General features: G+C 47.1%; 3 protein-coding genes across 3 annotated transcripts in view; all 3 read right to left on the reverse strand.

Annotated features, from left to right (window-relative positions):
* LOC6597518 (dentin sialophosphoprotein) overlaps positions 1-19,481 on the reverse strand; it is a 42,150-nt gene that overhangs the window by 15,508 nt on the left and 7,161 nt on the right. The gene's annotated exons all lie outside the window — the stretch shown is intronic.
* LOC6597521 lies at positions 6,999-7,493 on the reverse strand. The gene has a single exon (XM_002022667.2). It carries the CDS (start codon positions 7,462-7,464, stop codon positions 7,159-7,161), a length of 306 nt encoding a protein of 101 aa, XP_002022703.1. The 5' UTR covers positions 7,465-7,493; the 3' UTR covers positions 6,999-7,158.
* On the reverse strand, positions 15,129-15,886 carry LOC6597523. Its single transcript, XM_026993503.1, has 2 exons — positions 15,685-15,886; positions 15,129-15,624 (listed from the first exon to the last, which is right to left on the reverse strand). The coding sequence occupies exon 2, from the start codon at positions 15,573-15,575 to the stop codon at positions 15,258-15,260; it is 318 nt and encodes a 105-aa protein (XP_026849304.1). The 5' UTR covers positions 15,576-15,624; positions 15,685-15,886; the 3' UTR covers positions 15,129-15,257.

The following is a 19,481-nucleotide window of genomic DNA, read 5'->3' on the forward strand; positions in this document are numbered from 1 at the left end:
AGGCTGCAAATTGTTGCTGCCACGTACCCCGTACCCCGTGCCCCGTGCCCGTGCCCCTACCCCAGTTGCTAACGCTAACGCTAACGCTGCCGCAGAGATATTTCGCACTAAAGCCGCTGCGGGGCAAGCAAAAATCGAGACAAGTTTGGAGGAAATGCTTTTTTCGCAAAGTGCATTTGAGGCCTCAGGCAATTGCAATGGCAATGGACATGGGCATGAGCCATGGAGAGCTAGGGCCAAACAGCTCCCCAAATACCCTTTAAAAGCGCTTTGGGACTGGGCGCCAAAATCGAATCGAAGCTCCTTGGTACTGAGATTAAAACGGATACAGGAATCTCTAAATATCCAAAGTAATGCCGCTCATATAAGTGAAAGTTGTAAGCAGGTGCATTGGCCGCTCTCTGATTGCTTCTGACTTTAGAGAAGAAAGTATCGAAACGCTTTCATTACCAAAACAAATATTAGGTGTTCTGCCAGACACCAAGTAGCAATCATTTTAAGGCTATATGTTGAAACCCTTTGTAGCCACGTGGAAGCTCTGTGTGCCCCTATACCCAAGCACGATTCAGCTAGAGTTAGAGTATTTTTGCCAAACACCAATAGCAGAAACAACAGAAACAACAATGTTGGCCAGTTTGTGGAAGATGGAGAGGAGAAGAAGGAGCAATTTTTAATGTGTTTGCGCTTTAGCCAAAAGTTGGCGTTGGGCCCATTTTTCTTTGGCTTGTTAGAGAGACGTTAGCCAAGAAGCAGCAACCGGCAAAAGATTCCAAAACACTTGGCCACAAAGGTTTCCCCACCAGTACCCGTCACCGTCACCGTCACCGTCACAGTCACCATCATCGGGACCGTCACAGTCGCAGTTACAGTCGCAGTTACAGTCGCAGTCGCAGCCAAGTGCAAGAGCAACGGAGAACGAGATGTTATTCCTGTTGTTGTTTATGATACGTCAGTTGTTGCAGTTCTTGCAGTTGTTTTAGTTGTTTGAAGAAGTTGTAAGAAATAGGCTTGCCTCAGCGATGAGGTGTGCCTCAAACCAAGGGGCAAGGGCAGAGTCAGAGCCAGAGCCAGTAGACAAATGATCTCTCAGGCACACTGGGACGAGCACCAAGGAAATGGACTCACGCCCAGAGTCTACAGTCTAGACCAAGTTCGAAACGCTGAGCAGAGCTGGCCCCAGGGTCGGGTTGCCCAAAAATGAAGTAGTTAAGGGGGAAGATAGATAGAGACAGGTATAGAGAGAGAGAAAAGAGAGCTCATAGCATCGGATACTTGGAATGCATTGATGCACTCGTCGTTGCACATGCAAATGCAGGAAGTTGCTAACGAAAAAAAGCGAAACGTTGCACTGGGAATCTGGTGATGGATTACACGCTGCTGCCTCTGGGCCAACGGGAAACGGACCGCGTAGAGCGGATAGTGGACTCCGGTCAACGGACAGGCATCTTCTGCATCTTCTTTGCAAAGGATGGGAGACAATTCATTTATTAAACTGCACTTAACATCAACACCACATCATCATTAATATTAACAGCACACTCGGATTCGGACATGGCCAAGGTGTTAACAATGTTGCTTTGTGTCGAGGATCCAAGCTGACCATCAATTTTGGGCCTACGACAGCGATTTGTAATTGTGGATAGTGGATAGTAGATAGGGAATGCTACAATGAAATGTGCGAAAAGTCGGGAAATAATAAAAAAGGGAGAAAGGAATCAAATAATAGTTAAGTCCTGGGGTAACCATAACGTGAAGTCGTGTTTATTCTCCCCAGAATAAGATACGATTGGAAAAATATTCCAGAGAATTTAACAGTCAAATGGGACTGGCCATCTCTGCCCTTGGATTGCAGATCAATGGAGCTACCTATGCTACCAGTCAACAGCCACCACAATCTGTGTATTGCCTTTTCGCCAAAGTCAGGGAGAAAGACGGCAATGTCAAGAACTCATGTTCAACTGTCAAACTAAACCGACAAACCGTTAATTAGCAAATCAAAGATATGCCACGCTACAGACAGACACAGACACAGACACACATCAGCATCAGCATCCAGAGCGGGGCATGGGGCACGAGGCACGGCCAGAGTCGAGTCGAGTCGAGCCACTGACAGCTCACAAAATCCGACAGTTGCGCACATTCGAGAAAAGATCAATGAGAATTGTGAAAGAGGCTGAAGAAGTCCAGCAAACGGCCAGCAATTAAAAGGCTAAAAGCAGAGGTGATGGTGAGATCAGCGTCGAGGGAGGCAACCGAAACGTTTAAAGCGCCCAAAGCCCGTCAAGCTGTCAGGGGACTCCGAGGCCGAACGGGGGCAGGATCGGTTAGGACCTGCAAGGTTTGGTTTTCGGTTCGTTCGGTTCTGGATGCGTGGACTTACAGAGCGGCTCAATTCAGCCGTTGTCAATCATAAGCTGGTCCATCTGCGGCACCAGGAATCCATCCTCCTCCCAAAAAGCCATAATCTATCCCCCACCCCCCAGCAATGGTTGAGCGATCTAAGCACTTCTAACATTCCCACTCCCCTTCCCAGTCGGATCTGAAGCTGATGCTGATGCTGAGGCTGAGGCTGGAATCGTAGTCGCATCTGTCGGATTTGCATTACCGCGTCCGACTTGCCTTGAAATTATGTGAAATTGATCAATTTCAACGTTCCTCTTCTGCTCTTCTGCTGGTCTGCTGCTCTGCTGCTCTGCTGCTCTGCTCTTTTGCTATTCCTGTGGCCACATCCCCAATGCCCGCTCCGTTGCGCCGTGGCCAGAGGAGCATTTAATGTAAAATGTCAATCAAAAATTGCTCAGAATGGAAAAAAAACTTTGAAAATTTAATTAGAAATGTGTACACGTCTGGCAATGGATGCCTGGGAAAATGGGAAATGGAAAATCTTTTGCGACTGCTCAATTGAAGCGACGAGAACTGAAAAGCTGAAGAACTGCAGAGATCCAGCATAGTGTCAGGAGTTGTGCTAATTGTTAAAGCTCTCTGTCTGTCAGCCGCAGATTGGCTGGAACCGATCTGAGCCGCTGCAGATCCGAGTGGGAAAGTTGGCATTCGAATCGGTGCAATGGTAAAATATGATATTCGAGATCGCTTGGATAGATGGGGGGATCGATAGAACAAAGAAAGGTATAGAATGACTAGGAGGCAAGCCCACCGATGTCAACCTTTTATTCCCTATACTCAAAATGAGTATTGGGGTGTATTAGATTTGTGCGGAAAGTGGACGTATGTAGCGCCCAGAAGAAAGCTTTTCCGACCTCATAAATTATATATATTCTTGATTGAGTCGATTTGAGAACATTTCGTTCACAAAATTCGAGTCTTAGAGGCATAGAATTAAAAGAAAAAAGCTTCAGAGAAGTTGAACACTTAGAAACAAAACTGTGAATGGAAAGATCGCCCCTTGAAATTATTCAAGGGGTAAATCTAGAATTGAGTAAGGAAATATTAAATAGAAAAATTACAATATTTTCGATGGTGAAACTGAAATCTATGCAAAATTCTTGGAATATTTCTGGACTCGATTCCAAGCCACAGCTGGGGTTCCGCAAGCAAACCGATTTCGATTTCCCTGAATTGAAATACCCCTCCCTTGGACACTCCTTACCCCTGTATCCACTGTAGCAGTCGACTAACATGGACTTATAAAGACATAGCTCACAGTTTAATGACTATAAATTCATTTCGGAGTATGAAATTTTGGTCGGTCTGTCGGGGCCATTCGTTGGAAATTGTAAAACCAGCGACAAACAACTTAAATAATAATAATAATAGTTGTAAAAATAATCATAAAGCGAGAAGCGAACAAATGGTGAGAAAATAATCCAGCCAATGGACAATTCGTAGTTTTTAGTCGAGTACTCGGAGAAGCTGAAGTTGGAGTAATCAAACTATGGAGTTGGAGCTGTGTTTTTTATAGCACTTCCCAATTAGAAATTCAAGTCGGCCCAGCGCGTCGGTCGACATCAAACGCCTGAGCCTGAGCCAAAAGACGAGCTCTGTATTAATTTGTCAACCATTTCAGACCCTCTCTTGGAGTATGTATGTACATATATGTATCTCTCCCAAGTTGTCAATGAGAAAGGCTCAAATGGTTGAGTGGAAGTGGAATAGAGTAGAGTGGTCTCTCTTTATCAATGGGCGGTGGATCCAGTCGTTCCAGTGGTTTCAGCCATGCTAATTTAGTCATGAACAGTTTTTTAGCCTGGCATAGGGCCATATATCATATTTCTTGTTTGTTTCGAGATTGTTCAGTTTAATGCTTCATTTCTTTGAATTTCATAATTACACGGCTTTGACCGCTCAACGACTCTTGCTCCATCTGCTCCATCTGCCCCTCTGTGCTCCACTGTGCCCATCCGACGCGTCTCTTTCTGTGTGTAGTAACTGTTTTTTGTTATTGTCAGCTTTTCTTGAATGAACTTCGGCTTTGGCTTTGGCTAACTGGTTAACACTTTACACAGAGTCCGTCCACACTGACCGTCTGACTGTCTCCATGTCCATGTCCGTATGCGCTCCGTGTCTTCGTGTTGACTGGTTTGTGGACTTCTTGGCTTAATTAATTATTGTTGTATAATTTGTAGTTGGTTGGGGCATAATTCACCAGAAGCAAACCATTCATGAATGGTTCACATTTTCCCACATTTCCGGTACAGTTGTGCACAAAACGTTGCCACTTGACCACTGTCGCTCGCTCTTTCGGGACCCGGACCGCTTTTCGGACCGCCCCAAGTTGGCTGCTGCTTCAAGCCATAGCCATGGCCAAAGCCAAAGCCAAGGCAAAAGCAAAAGGGCGTTGTGGGCAATGTCAATCAATTGGTTCGCCGACTTGGTTGGCTGGGCTGGCTGCCCGAGCCAAGCAAAAATGGCAGCTGACTGACAGACAGATCGAAAATGCTGCCAGAGTCCAGAGTACGGGGAGGGGACGGGGATGAGGATGGCGGTGGTGATGGTGATGGGGGCATCGTTGGCCTGGCCAACAAAAACAGCAGCAAACTGAAATTGTGCCGAGGACTGGTCGATGAGGCTGTCTTTCATAGTGACGGGAGCGTGACACGAGTCAGACCACGATCAACGAGCAATGTCCTCCAATTGGTTGGTAGAGGAACATAGGAATGTGGAATATGGGTGCCTTCTAATCAGATCAACTATTAAAAAATAACATAATTGAAACAAATTGAAGTGAAACATCCTATACTCGAATATGGGATATTCTGCTTGGAATTTTTCTCTTTTAATCTAAATATATATTCAGGCAAATTCCACAACTCTGATTCATTCACACGAATATTCCTCGATTTTTGGCTATATCTGCTACATCTATAACTGCGATAGTTGCATCGCCGAAACAATCCCTCAACAGTGCAATACCTCACGATCCCAATCGATGCCATCTCGAAAAAGCGATGCTGCAACTGAAACTGGAACTGAAGCTTAGGCGCCGGGGTATGGGGCATGGGGCATGGGGCATGGTCTGCTGGGGCAGCTTGTAGCTGCCTTGACAGGCGGTGGCATGGCACGGCGCAGCCACGACTCGTAGCCAGCCAAATCGATCGAACTGCCTTCATTAAACTGAAAAAAAGCAGAGCAATGCCGGGCCTGGCCGGGTTCCCTCTATCCATCCCTCTCTGTCTTAATAACTCCTTTCCTGCCGCCGATTTGGAAGCAGCAGCAGCCACGAAATGGAGTTGCAGATGGAGAAGGAGATCACGGCTGCTGCTGCTGCTGTTGCTCTTCGATCGCTGCCGCTCCATTGCTCCATTAATTTCCATGTTGGCCACAATTTGACTTCTGTTCGCTGCTCATTCAGACCCCTCCTCCCTGTATCTGTATCTGTTTCTCTCTCGCTTTTGGTTTTTTGCAAAATTTACGAACCGTGATTGCGAGCCTCAGTCCCTCGATCTGTCGGAGCGGCATCGCACGCAATTTGCGCTTGAACGGAAAATAAAACAAAAAAATCTGCAACAAATTGGAAGCCAATAATCAAATGTCAGTCAGGGTTCCCTCCCTCGGCGATCTCTGCGGATCTCTGGGCTCTCTGTCAGCTCGTCTGACAGTCAGTCAGTCATTCAGTCAGCCAGCCAGGGCGGTCGGCGGTCGGCGGACCAGCGCCAAGCTCCGAGCTCCAGGCCTCATTACTCAAACTCAATCTCAAAGCCAGGCTGTGGCCCAGCAGCCTGTCTCTTGTTGGCCTTCGCTTGGACTCTGGACGGCGTGTCCGATCTGCCTGTCTATTCATTTGAAAGTTTTCGAATTCGATTTTGATTTGATTTCATTTCGGGCTTTCACGCTTTTCTGGTTCTTTAATTAGTTCATTTTTTTTTTAGGGACAGGGAATTCTCAGTATGGATCAGGGTGTCGGGGTCACCGCGTGTTTGTGTTGTGCCAGAATTCTCGATTGCAATGTCCCGATATTGTTTATTGATTCCACATTACGCCCGCCGCGTATAATTAACAATAAAAAATTTCAAACACATTTTGACACAATTTTAATAGTCAATAAAACTCAATGGAGAGCGTGAAGAGTAAGAGGACAGGAGAGGAGGGGAGAGGAGCCCCAGAAAAGACGAGCAGTCAAACAGCAATGAAGCGGAATTGTCGCCACTGATGTGACCATTGTTCAGCTGTGGCTGTGGCTGTGGCTGGCTTTTGTGGGTTATTGCTGTTGACAAATCGATAAACAGCTCAATTAGCATTTTTGATGCCCAGTCGTTAAAGAACCCTCCCCACCCGTCTTCGCAGCGCAGACTTTGGCGGGGGCTATGACTGACTGACAACTGTATGGCAATCATAAATCAAACCATAAAAAATATATCAGGAATTCGGTTCAATAATCAATTTGTATGCGCTGTGTATGCCCGTGGCCCCGCCACAATTATGCAAATCGAGCTGTCAAGTCGGGGAATTTTTCTGGATGGAAGGAGGAATCTGAATCTGAAGGGGGGTCTGAATAAGCCGGAGACTGTATCTCACTTGTTCAAACACACTTTTTAGACGGCTGTACATTTAATTTACAAGGTCCAAGATCGAAGTGTTTGTGACGTGGGCGGGGATCGCTGTCTAGAGAAACCCACTCTGATTTCTAACTCTTTTCGAAATGGCTTTTAATTCTGCATCTTGATTGGGTTACATCCCTCAACATTGGCCCATCTCACGACCTTATACACGATCGGCTGGGGGCTGGCCAATCTCAATTTCAGTCATGCAACCCGAGGAATGAATTTCCCTGTCGCGCTCCTCGGGACCCTGCATACAACTCTTATAGTGCTCCAGACTGAGGGTGTGAAGACCCTTGAGCGCGGTCAGGCCTGTGTCCCTGATGTTGAGGCTGGAGAGGAAATCCCCGACGCTGGCAAAGTGAACGGCATTGCGGCGACCGCTATTGATCAGAGACTGGTCATCACTGCTTTCTTTGTTCACGTTGGTGTCGTCATCGTCAACGGCTATGATCTGGTCCTCCACCATTCTGCGGAGAATTGTATTAGAGTTTTAAAGGGAAACCAAATCTGAAACAATTTAAAATTTTTGTTTACAATCTTTTAATGTGTGATAATTCGTGTCAATATCCAAAACAAAATGAAGGTGAAAACCAGGCAAACATAAACAGCAACCAGGCCAACAAAGTGCCGGCTTACAGTGGGAGCATGTCGGGAAGGAGCGAAGGGGAGCCCCGACCCGGCCTGGCCCGATCCAATGTTATTTCTATAATTCAATCACGTGTTATCGAATCGAATAATTGAATAAGTCATCGTGTTGAGCGACACAAATTTCATTTCAATACGCAGAACGTTTAACGAACGAATCAGGGCCTCAAAGACGATTGCCGATGATTGAACGATGGAACTCCGATGGAACGGGAAGGTGCAGGCAGAGGGAAGAGTCACAGTCAGATTCAGATTCAGATTCAGAGGCAAATTCAAAGCAGACCCAGAGGCAGAGTCATGCCCAGAGACGCAGACGGAGACGGAGACGGAACCAGCGGCCAGCGGCCAGCGGCAACGTGAGTGATTGTCGCAAAAGCTCAAAGGCGACAACAGCTCTTCGAATTGTACTGATTTTTATTTATTTTATGTTTGAACCGAAACGCTTCTGGAATCCAAAATGAAATGCGACTGCGCCCGGGCCTAATAGTAGCGGGTAGGGGAGTCCGCCGATTCCCGGTCCCCGATGGTTGCCAATTGGTGTGGGAAAATGCTGCTCTGCCAGTGAATCGGTAACAGGCGTGGCGGCTGGCACTTCGATTAACATGTTCACCTCGTTGCGATTTCAATCGAATTTTAATTGCTTCGAAAGTGGATCTACTGATTGAGAGATATAGCTTTCTGTTTTGGTTCGATTTTGTGTATGGCCGTTAAAGGGTGGAATGATCTTTGATATATGAGGATATCAACGAACCTTCGTTCAATGTAATTAATAACTTAGTAGGTACTGAACATGCTTTCTAAATTTCTAAATTTGCCATTAAAATACATATACTTGCAGGAAAGCCATAAAATCCTCGACTCTAAAATGTTAAAGAAGAAATTGGGGAAAAAGTACAGACATCGTTAGGGTACTAAACCTCTGTGATAATATACAAATAAAAATTCTACGCCAAACTTCACTTAAATGCTTCTGTTTGGGTTTCTCATGGTATATTTCATCACAGAAGTTTCGCGCCAGTTAAAACAGAAGTTCTTTACACAAGTTAAGCTTAATCATTTTAAATGAAAGATCTAAAGCTGACTCAGTGGATTTAAAGAGAATTTCACACCCAAGAAAGCTATCTAGTTGAGTCAGCTCCAGTTGCGTAATTAGGGAGATCCCAACGCATTCTCCCCTACACAGAAAGGGCCTTCTGGTCGCCCAGAGCCCTCGCTCGGACTCACGTAAACTGGGTCGATAACTGACCTACAAATCGCCCAGGCATGCACCCTGTCCAAAGGCTGACTGGGGTACCCAGATCTGGGAGGGGAGGGCCGGACAGCAGTTCGAAGCACGTTCTCGAAAAGCGAGAGTTCGATAGATTTTTGACATATTTTTGATCGGCACATTGAACCCGCTGAAAGGCCCATTCACACGCTGCTGTCCGTGGGAGAAAAATGCAGGGGACTGCGACCTGGGACCTGGGATCTGGGCTGGGATCGCTAAAGATCTACAGGTCTGTGTCCTGTGGATGTGGATGGGGATGGGACTGAGATGCCGAAAATTGTGGTGTGCTGATTGGAGGGATTGGAAAGGAGTGGAGACTGGACAGGGCCTGGACTTAAACAAATCAATACGAAAACGATGCAAATGGCAAAAGGCATGTCAACAATGCTGGCGAGTAATTGGCAGTGCAGTGGATCGGTCGGCTGATGACGCTCGCTCTGATGTTGATGATTGCGCTTCGAGTGTTGGCTTTGTGTGATTGCGATCGCGACAGCAACAGCGACGGAGACATGGAAAGGTGCAGGGTCTGGGCTGCCTGGGAGCCGCCAAAGTGCAGCTAAACATCTGGAGCAGGAGCAATGCCAATGCCAATGCCAATCTGAACCAAACCGAACCGAACCGAACCGAGTCCACCCCACTCTACTCCACCCATTGCTGGCGATCAGTGATCTTTGCCGACGCAGAGAGTCCGAGTCAGAGCCAGAGCTGGGAGACCGAGCCATGAGGAAGCCGGCTTTGATCTGTCACCGCTCAGCGCTCACCGGTTACCCAATCGAATCACGGCAGACGCGCGCGGCCTCAGATAAAATTATTGAAATTACATTGGCAAGACGCCGTCGATCAGTGGTAACAGCTGCGATCTCCTTATTTTCTTCGAGCGGCTCCAGCCTCCAGCCTCTGGGGCCGTGTTTTCCCGCTCTGAAGACACAATCGCCAACACTTACAGGACAGGGAGCGAACGATCCGGCGAGAGCGTTGCGGCAATAATTATCGCTTTTAGTCTCAACTTGGCCTGTCAATGTAATTCCAAAAATGTCGTCAGTGTCGCCCGGCACTGGCATAGTAGCTCATCATCCCCAGATCCCCAGATCCCCAGGTGCAGATCCACGGACCAAGAACTACCAGAGCACCCAGAGCCAGAGGAGCACCTCAGTACGAGCTGAGGCTGAGGCTTGATCGGCCCTGTGATTTCTCATTCGATTTCGTGCCGCTCGTTCGCCTGTTCGCTCGTTTTTAAAATGTAATCATCATTAAAATATTTATGGGTTATCTCTCGCTCTAACCAACACCAAACACTCCGAACACTCTGAATTCCCCGTTCTGCCCTCTCAGAGATCTGAGTTCTCTGTTCGAGCGATCCATCCTGACTGGACGGCTTGTAATGACCATACATAGCAATTGGTTCTCACGTTCGTCGAGAAAAAAAACAAGATACTCGTACAAAACGAACACAAAGTGAAAAAACAAACCACAAAAACTCGTTGCCAATTTGGCGTCATCGTTGTCGCAGTCGCCGTCGCCGCCCGTTGTCGCTGTCGCTGTCGAAGGTGCAGTTAGGACTGAAGTTGTCATCGTCATCGTCACCTGTGCATCACATCGAGATGCTGCAGGGACTGCCGTTTGCCGTTTGCTGGAGGTGTATACATAGATCCCTGGAATTGTGGTGCCAAGATCGATTGATTCTGTTAGCCGAAGACTGGGTTGGGATTGGTTAGTTGTCAGTTGGGATACTCGCTTAATCGATCCATAAAAAGATTACATATGATTTCATTTGGATATTTATGCGAGCGAATATCTTATGGTCTCCACGGAGCTGTCGAACAATCGAACATTAATCGATCAATCCAGTGTCAAAATCGATCGGATAGATAGTGCAAAGTAATAATGTTCTTATAGAGACTGCAAAGCTGTATCTATTAATATTAATATTGATGCAAACATTTAAAGATTATTTGCTAATCACATCTGAAGAGGTTGTAGGTCCTAACTCTCCTCCTTCTGGAGGTCCCAGGAGGGAGGTCTCCTCTCTCCATAGTCTATACATATCAGAGAGATTTCTTTAGATCTATAGGAAATCGATTGCTCATCGTCCACTTTAGATTTGGAACTCCTGCTAATCGTAAGATATATATCCGATAACTTATCTTTGACTTTCGATTTTAGACTACAAATTGTAGGCTGGCGTGCCTCTTCCAACACAAGTTTAAGGAACCCACATATCGTTATACTTGTACCCCCAGCGTATGTCTTCTCTGTTTGACAACGCTTCGATTTGTGTGCTCGGCCAGGCGTGATCACTGTCACTGCCACTGGCGGCGGCGGCGGCGGCGGCGGCGGCGGCGACACTGGACGCCCTGGTCCACCCCTGGCGAGGCATCGAAGACACCGCCCCGAGTTCACTCGTCAGATATGGAAGAGTCTCGAATGTGGCCGCTGTTGTCGTTTATCAATTATGACAAATCTTTGCGCATGCGTGGCCAGCGTCGTCAACGCGGCTATTTATAAGCTTGGGTAAAACTTTGGACCCTCCTCCGATGCCGGTGCCGATGCCACTGGCGCATCCCCAGAGCTCTTCCTCATGTGTCCCATTCCGTGTTTCATTTTAATTTGTAATTATTTCTTCAGCTTTTTTGCTGCCTTCGGCTGCTTCTTTTTCTTGCTTCTTGTGTAATTTCAAACGATTCCGTGGTCGTTGTTGCTTCAGTTGCCTTTGCATGTCGTTGTTTTTTTCGAACTTCATTTGCGCTTCGGTTCGGTGACAAATAAATTAAGTGGCAGCCTCAACCAGAGAGGGAACACCAGCAAAAGCAACACCATGTAGCGGCAAAAACCCCAGGAAAATAAATACTGCCCGGCGGCTCTACCCATCATTACAACAAATGCAAGAAGACCACTAAAAGGGGCCTGGAAAAGGGTTTCAACTAGTGGATTCTCAGTGATTTCTGATCCGATTTATTTTTAATAAAATACTCTCAAGCCAGGCAGTGTTGCAAAGGGCATAATCCAGTCTTGGTTAGTGCAGGGCAGATAGAGCACACTTTAAGTGTACATTTCAAACTCTTCTTTCAAACAGATACCTTTCCATTTCCCGTCCATTGTCCAGCCCATCACTTCATGGAGTACCCTGGAATACGAGTGTACCCACACCAACAGCAATAATAGCAAGTAGCTGCAATTAAGAGGAGTCGCCATCGTCTTCGTAGTCGCCGAATGGTTGGGGTCTGAACTACTGGCAAAGAATGCTCCTTTTGTATTAAATGTTCGGCGATTGGAAGCTACAAAGCGGTTGCTGTTCGAGCCACGTTATTAATCAGAATAACTTTAATATTTCATCGATGATTCGGGCAATACTAAAGGGGGTCTTTTTCTTGGAATTATTAACATACATATTTAATCGATTGGATTCTCTCCAAAGTATGGCGTTCTGTCTGAAACATCTTGGCGTTAAGCCTCACTTCCTGGAGGCATCCCGACTCGTTGAGTCTCAACCCACACACCAGCAGCAGCAGCAGCAGCAGCAGCAGAAGCCCTCAGCGCGCACATCATCCACTCAATCAAAGGACCGATTCTGCCAACTTGAGGCCAAATCAGCTGCTACTGTGCAGCTGACTGAATGACTGAGCGACTGAATGACTGAATGACTGAACGACTGATGGACTGTTAGACTGAGTGAGTGAGTGAGAGCCCGGGGGGTATCCAACGCCTCAGATCCCAAAAGGTGCATCTGGGCAAGTCGTTTATTAATTTGGCATGTGACAAATTATGCGTTGGCCAGCAATTAGAACTCTGTAGTCAACGGACAAGTTTTGAGGCTTCTCTGCAACTTGTCTTGGCCTGAGTCTAGGTCTTGGGACATTTAGCGCTGATTTAACAAAATTTTGCAGCCAAGACAACGTACAAACAGCTTCGATCTGGCCGGGATGCTTGCAGCGATGCTTGCAGATGGGAATGCCTTGAGGATGGGCATGGAGAAGAGCGTCAACAGACGACAAGTGGCACTTTGGCGCATTAAGAAAATCTGTACAAGTGTCACTTTGGCACACACAGCGCAGAAGAGAGTCCCGGCAGAAGCTCCACTGCAGTAGGAGTCGGCAGATGGTGGCTGGCGAGGTGGAATGGTAGAATTATAACGCCAACGTTTGGCATCAGCCTCAGTCTCAGCTCCAGCTCCAGGCCCAGCCGCAGTCCCAGCCCCAGCCCCAGCTCCAGTCCCAGTCAAATGCAATTCCATTGCACAACAAGGATTATAAATTTTCGAGACTGGCCTCGACCATGGCCAGGGGCTTGTTTAATAACTTTTCATTTAAGGAATGAGGCAAAAAGTATGCATACAACTATATGGGTGTATGGGTGTATGCCTGGAAGAAGAGCCTCAAATTTGTCCAGTCATCGGCATTATTTAATGAGTTGCCAACAGGTTGCCAACGCAGAACGAACCCAAGGCGAGCCATGCAGAAAATCATCAGGTTGAGCCACCAGTCACCAGTATTGCTCCCCGTACCCGTAGAGCTCCCTGTTTAGCGTCCCCTATGAGGGTCTGCCCAGATCCAAGCCAAAGTCCGTGGGCCTCTGCTGCGGATTCAGCTGAGTCAGCGCCGCAAACAGAAGCCAACAGGCGACGTCGGCGCATCAGTCGTCGTCAGTCCGCAGTCCATGGTACAGGGTACAGGGTACAGGGTCCTCGGTCCATCAGCCGGCCTACGCCCGGAGTCCCAGCCCCAGCACCAGAGAGAAGCCTGCGCCCTGCTGAATGTGTCATGTAAATGCAACTTGTTGGCTGCTCTGCCTCTGCTCCAGCCTCTGCCCCATGCCCCAGCCTCTGCTGCACTTGACTTTGCCTCTGTAGCGGCTTCTGGTGCGCTGCTGTGTCGCTGCGTGTAATGTCAATTTGACAGACAAACTGTCGACCGTTTGAAGCGTATGCAGCTACTGTCTACTGTCTACCGCTTGGCCAGCCACCGATTATGATTTGTTTGATTGTGGCCTGGGTGCCAGGGTCTGGTGCGCTACCCTCGCGAGAGCAAGGCGTATGCGTTGCATCGATCGATTAACAACAAGGGGAGCTTAAGGGACAGACAGCTTGCCTTCCAAAAAACTCGCAAATAATATTCCTCGCTTATTCCTTCCTTTTAAGAAGATGAAGCAAAAATTAATGGGGATACCTAATTTTTTTTATATATAATTTTTTCTCGGAAAGAATCAGGCCTATTTTTATAATCGATCTACTCCCCCTATATATCCCTTTCGATCCCATACACAGATCTATTCCCAGCGGATCGGAAGGAGTGGAGGAGGCCCGGAGGAGTTTGCCTGCCACTGCTACTAGTACTCGTACTTCAGCTTGAGAGTCGCACTCCAAGTGCCACTCCACATGGTCTTAGGGGCACACACACACAGATTACACCGAGAAACAGCGGAGGGGACGGATGAGACGGAGGAGACGGAGGAGACAGAGGGCTGGCGTTGGCATCTACAGCATTCAATAAAGAATGTTTGCGATTTTTATCTTGAGGCAGAGACTCGCGCGCGCGGTTTGAGGTCTCACCCCGATCGGCGATCGGAGATACTCTCGCGCAAGAGCAGATCCCACAGCCCGGATCCGATCCGAGATCCCCATATGGACGGGACGGGACGGTTGGCCCCTTTGCTTAATACTCATAATTGATTAAAAAGAAAATTTCCATGGCATTTATGCGTACCACGCCACTCATAAACACAATGTCGACTTGTTGACAGCCAAAGACGTTGGAGTTGGGCGAATGAGAATGAGAATGGGTATGGGTATGGGCATGGGTATGGGCATGGGTATAGACATGGGATTGAAGTTGGGACTCTGTTCAGCTCTGGAGTTGAGTTGGCACTGATGCCCGTTCCTGTTCCTTGGAAGTAGTTGTCGAAATGTTTTTATTTGTTATCGATTAACCGCTTGAATCAACAGCCAACAGTCGCTGTACAGTGGCAGTTGTCTGATCATCGCACGGATACACCATTTGTATCTGCATCTGCATCTCTACGACCTCTGAAATGTTGCTGTGTAATTGTTTTGAAGTCTCGACTCAAAGATTGGTAGCAACAGCCGGCAGACTGGCTGTCAGCCATCCCCGACTCTGGTTCTCTGACTCTGACTCTGAATCAAAATCCGCAACTGAATCCGAATACAGCTTCCATGGGAGACTTGCGTGCCTGTCAAAAGGTGATTGATCGATTGTTTGCACACATTTTTATGAGCTTTCGACTCGAGCGAATTTATTGAGCATTTTATTAATTTCTACTGATCGATGAGACGGCTATTGCTATTGCTATTTTTATGGGTATGGATATGGTTCTGCTGTTGGTGTTACTGTTCTCTAGAAGTTTTCACAGTCCAAAAACTCGTCTTTGGATACATCGTCGTCCAAATCTTTGAACTCAGTGGCTGAGGCAAAAGAAGAGGAAGAGGCTACCTCGCCCACATCGTCAGCATCCTTATACATCGAGGATCCACTCGGTTGATCAGCGGGTATGGCTGGGTCAATGCCAGCACGTGACAGGTCCTGCACCGTATCCACTTTGCGTAGCTGGTAGAGCCCTTGCTTGACGATCTCGCGGGAGTTATGGAGCTTCAGGGGTTCGGTGCGAGGCGGAATTTGGTCCACTTGGAGCGGGCGAGAAGGGCCGTTTTCCATGATGGAAGGCTGATGAAAGACTCGCAGGAAGACCTTCTTTGCGGAAACCCTGGAGAACAAATGGGTCGGTCAATGAGTTTGCGTGGTGGCAACGAATGGGCCGTAGTACTTAGTATTTGCGCTGAAGGCTATCTCGAATCCGGTGGTTTCCAGAACCTGCCTGAGGCGATCGAATTGGAGGTCCTTGAACAGAACTAGTGGACTGGTCTTGACTCTCGAACGGGGATGCTGAACGTTGTCCGTCGAAGGCGAGGGCGAGGCGTTATCCCTATAACGGCCCAATTTATGTACTTTGGTTAATTTTTACGGAATACTTTCGATGTGTAAGGAATGCTCGAGAAAAAGCTAAACGTAAAAGTTTTGCTGAGATGTCATAATAAATCCTGACTTTCATATGCGATATTAATCGATTAGCTATCTATCTATCGATGTTTACTCAGTACCATTCGATGGTTTACCAAAACGATATCCTGCAACCTCCTTACAGAAAACCACCTCACACTGGATCCAAACCGATACAATCGGATGATAGAAGCTTTCGACTCCCGAGCCCGCCCCGAGTCTTCTGCGAACTGATGGATTGTGTGTGGCTTCCATTGAAAATTGAATACCAGCCCGGAGGCACACCCCACACCAACAGCAGCACCATTCCTAGGCTGTGTTCCATGTATCGATGGTGGCCTTAGATAACTGACAGTTAGTTCGAACTAACCGCCACCTTTTAGGCCTTGGCCAGTGGATCCAGAACCTTTCGGTTAGTGGGTTAGCGACAATGTCGCACCCGAAAAACGCTACAAAAACGCGGAAAAAACGTATTAAATACAAATTTCCTGGTAATAAAACAGAAACCAAAGCGAGACACAAAGCGGAGATGGGGATGGCTGCTGTACAGGCTGCTTCCACTGGCTGCCAAAATAAAGAAATAAATCTTTACACCCAAAATGCCAGAAAGAGACAAGCAGTACACAATGAGAAAGAGATGGAGAAAGAGAAAAAGAGGGGTACAGATCATCCATCGCTTTGGTTTTGGTAGTGACTAAGCGAAGGCAATGTATCTCGAGTCCAACTCCTCTCTGGCTGCCTTTATGGGTATTTTTTTGGTGTATTTCTTGTATCAGCGTGTAAATCTCGCTCACACACAACAGACCAAAGGCCCACAGGCAGATGAAATACTGAGCTGAAGCTGGAGAGGCAGTCAAACCGAACTCAAGTCGAAAATATTTTTATTGGAAATCTGTACGCAGAAATAGTCATCATCCGCATCGCATCATCATCATCTTCATCTGCCGCAACAGGCCAGGCCGCCTGTTCCCCGATCTGTTTCTTGTTTCTGCTTCAGATGCATATCGCTGAGCGCGTTGGCAATAAAAATATATATGAGCTGTTGATGACTGCATATAAAAATTATACGAAACGGGCCGAAAACCCTGCTCCGACTCCAACGCCGCATCGATGTGATATATGTGTGTCGCTGCGGATGCAGGAATCCACCAAAAAACACGCAGGCATCTCTTCCCGACAAGCGCCAGCAGACTGGACACTGGATCACCGATCCAGGGATTGTCCAGGTAATCATTCAGGGAATGATATTGGCTAGTGGATCGAAGATATTGTATCCTTCATAGCATTTATATTTTATGGTACTGGTACTAATTTTGTGCTGCGATAAGGAATAGATGGTGTAATCATTGAGATCATGTAATCAATGCTGATTTAAATCGGAAGTATCTATTCAATAGAATGATTCAATAGTTTTCTTCCAATAGATACCTAGTAGTGAGACTATGGTTAGTAAGAGAAGACATTTTCCCAATGCCAGGTTAGGAATCTAAAGAACGTTCTAGATCCAATAAACACAATTCTAATTTAATTCCTATTCTTAGAACACCATTTTCGTCTTATCAAAGCGTTAAATAAACATATTTCGATCCCTTTATACAAACGTTTGAAAGTGTTATTAAAACCGCAACCAGAATATCATGTTACAAATAAATATTGATACCTTATACAGGTGATGTGCAGAAATGTTAGCCCCAAGCAATCCACAATCCAAGCAGATCCTATCGGATGCCGCACCGAATCCGAGACCATTTCACATTGGTAAACCGACTGGACCTTGGCCAGTTGCTAAGTCATTCAGTCGGTCAGTCAATTGTCAGAGTGGTTAGGGATCCCATTTAATTGCTATAATTTTTCAATTGTAACTCGAGACCTTCCTCCAAGTCGGATCGGAGACAAAGCACACTAACAAATCGCACAAAGGACTGGCAAATGCGAATCTGAATCTAAATCGGAATTCAAAACCAAAACCAAAACCAGAGCTGAATGTTCATGTGTTCATGCGTTCATTCGAAGCCGTTCGAGGAGGGAAGTGGGCGGCAAGTGGCAGGGCGACCTGACACGGCAGGGATTTCCTGAAATCAAATCTAGCAAATCAGACCAAAACCAAACACCAAAGCCAGACTAAACAAAAACCAAACCGATCCGAACAGAACCGAACCAAACTGTTGGAGTAGTGGAAAATGGAAAATTTTAAAAGCTGTTGGTGTAAAGGGCGTGGAAATTGGCCCGCCAAGGGGCCAGGCGAGATGTGGGCAAAGCCAAGCGGCGGAGCGTGCCACCAATATGGCAAACGACGACAAACGTAAACTTAGAAACGAGCGAGTGAATCGACGACAACGACAACGGCATTGAACAGAAGGCAGAGCCACAGTGTCATGCTCTAAGATACAGATACACATAGATACATAGATACATAGATGGGTCGGCGTCGGCCTTGCACTGCTCGGCTCTGCCCTGCTCCAAGTCTGCGTCTGCCTCTGGTAGTTGGTTAGGTGTACAATTACCTTAACGCATCGACAATTATACGAATGGTTGGACGACGACGGCGACGACGACGACGACGTTATTGCTCCGGGCTGGGCCATAGCAGGCCGTGCCATGGCAGGTTGGACCCCAAAACCCAACCCATCAGGTGCGATATGCGATACGCAACCGACGCGTCGACGGTTAAGACAATTGCGCCACAAAACGGTTGCGACTGGATGCCCAAGAAGATTGAGGAAGCAGAAAAAGAACGTATGAGTGCGAGTGCGAGTACGAGTACGAGTGTACCCCCCAAAAAAACGCCCCAAAAAAACACTTTGGGCCCCCGTCATGGACATGTCTTCCAGTTCCTCTCCTCTCACATATGCGAAGCAATTTAGGGGGCGGATGGGCAGCCAGGCAGTTGGTTCAACCATGTTTAAGCTTGTCGACAGTATTGACACCGTAAAACGGTACACAGATACACTGACAGAAAGTTAGTTAGGGATACTCTCAAACCATGTCGAAAGGGAAGGAATATAGGAAGGTTTGTTCCCCATGGAATACATCCTAGAGATGGATCCTTCAAAAATGTGATTGAGATTAACAGGGTAACAGGGTAATATCGATTTAGGAACAAGACTACAATCCCTTGAATCGAATGGAATCAATACCTATATTATTATTGTTTTTTCTGAAAACATATTCTCGGCTTTAGAATCCTGCTAATATGATTAATTAATAAATTTTGAACTTCCGATTTCCATTATTTATTACCAATTCTTAAATGTGTTTTCCATAGTGTAAGTAGCTAGAGGAATGGGAGGTTGAGAGCTCTGGCCGTTGCCAAAGTTGCGGTAGCATCTTTCCTCGTATTGCCCACGGGTCGACTTAATTGTCTGCCGGCACAGTGGGGCCAACTCTACGCCGCTGTTGCCATGGCCGCGCCATGCAGCCCACTGTGCCGCCCGAGCGGCAGGGGGCTAGGGGGAACGACTTGACGGGGCTTCACTTTGGGCTGCCCGAAAAACTGATTGAATTGAGCCAGGCACTTTGGGCAAGCCACTGGTGGCAGGGGCAAGGGATGTGAATGTGGCACCG

This window comes from Drosophila persimilis, unplaced genomic scaffold, assembly GCF_003286085.1.
Source record: "Drosophila persimilis strain 14011-0111.01,24,50 unplaced genomic scaffold, DperRS2 tig00000841-arrow-arrow-pilon, whole genome shotgun sequence".
NCBI classification, from domain to species: Eukaryota; Metazoa; Arthropoda; class Insecta; order Diptera; family Drosophilidae; genus Drosophila; species Drosophila persimilis.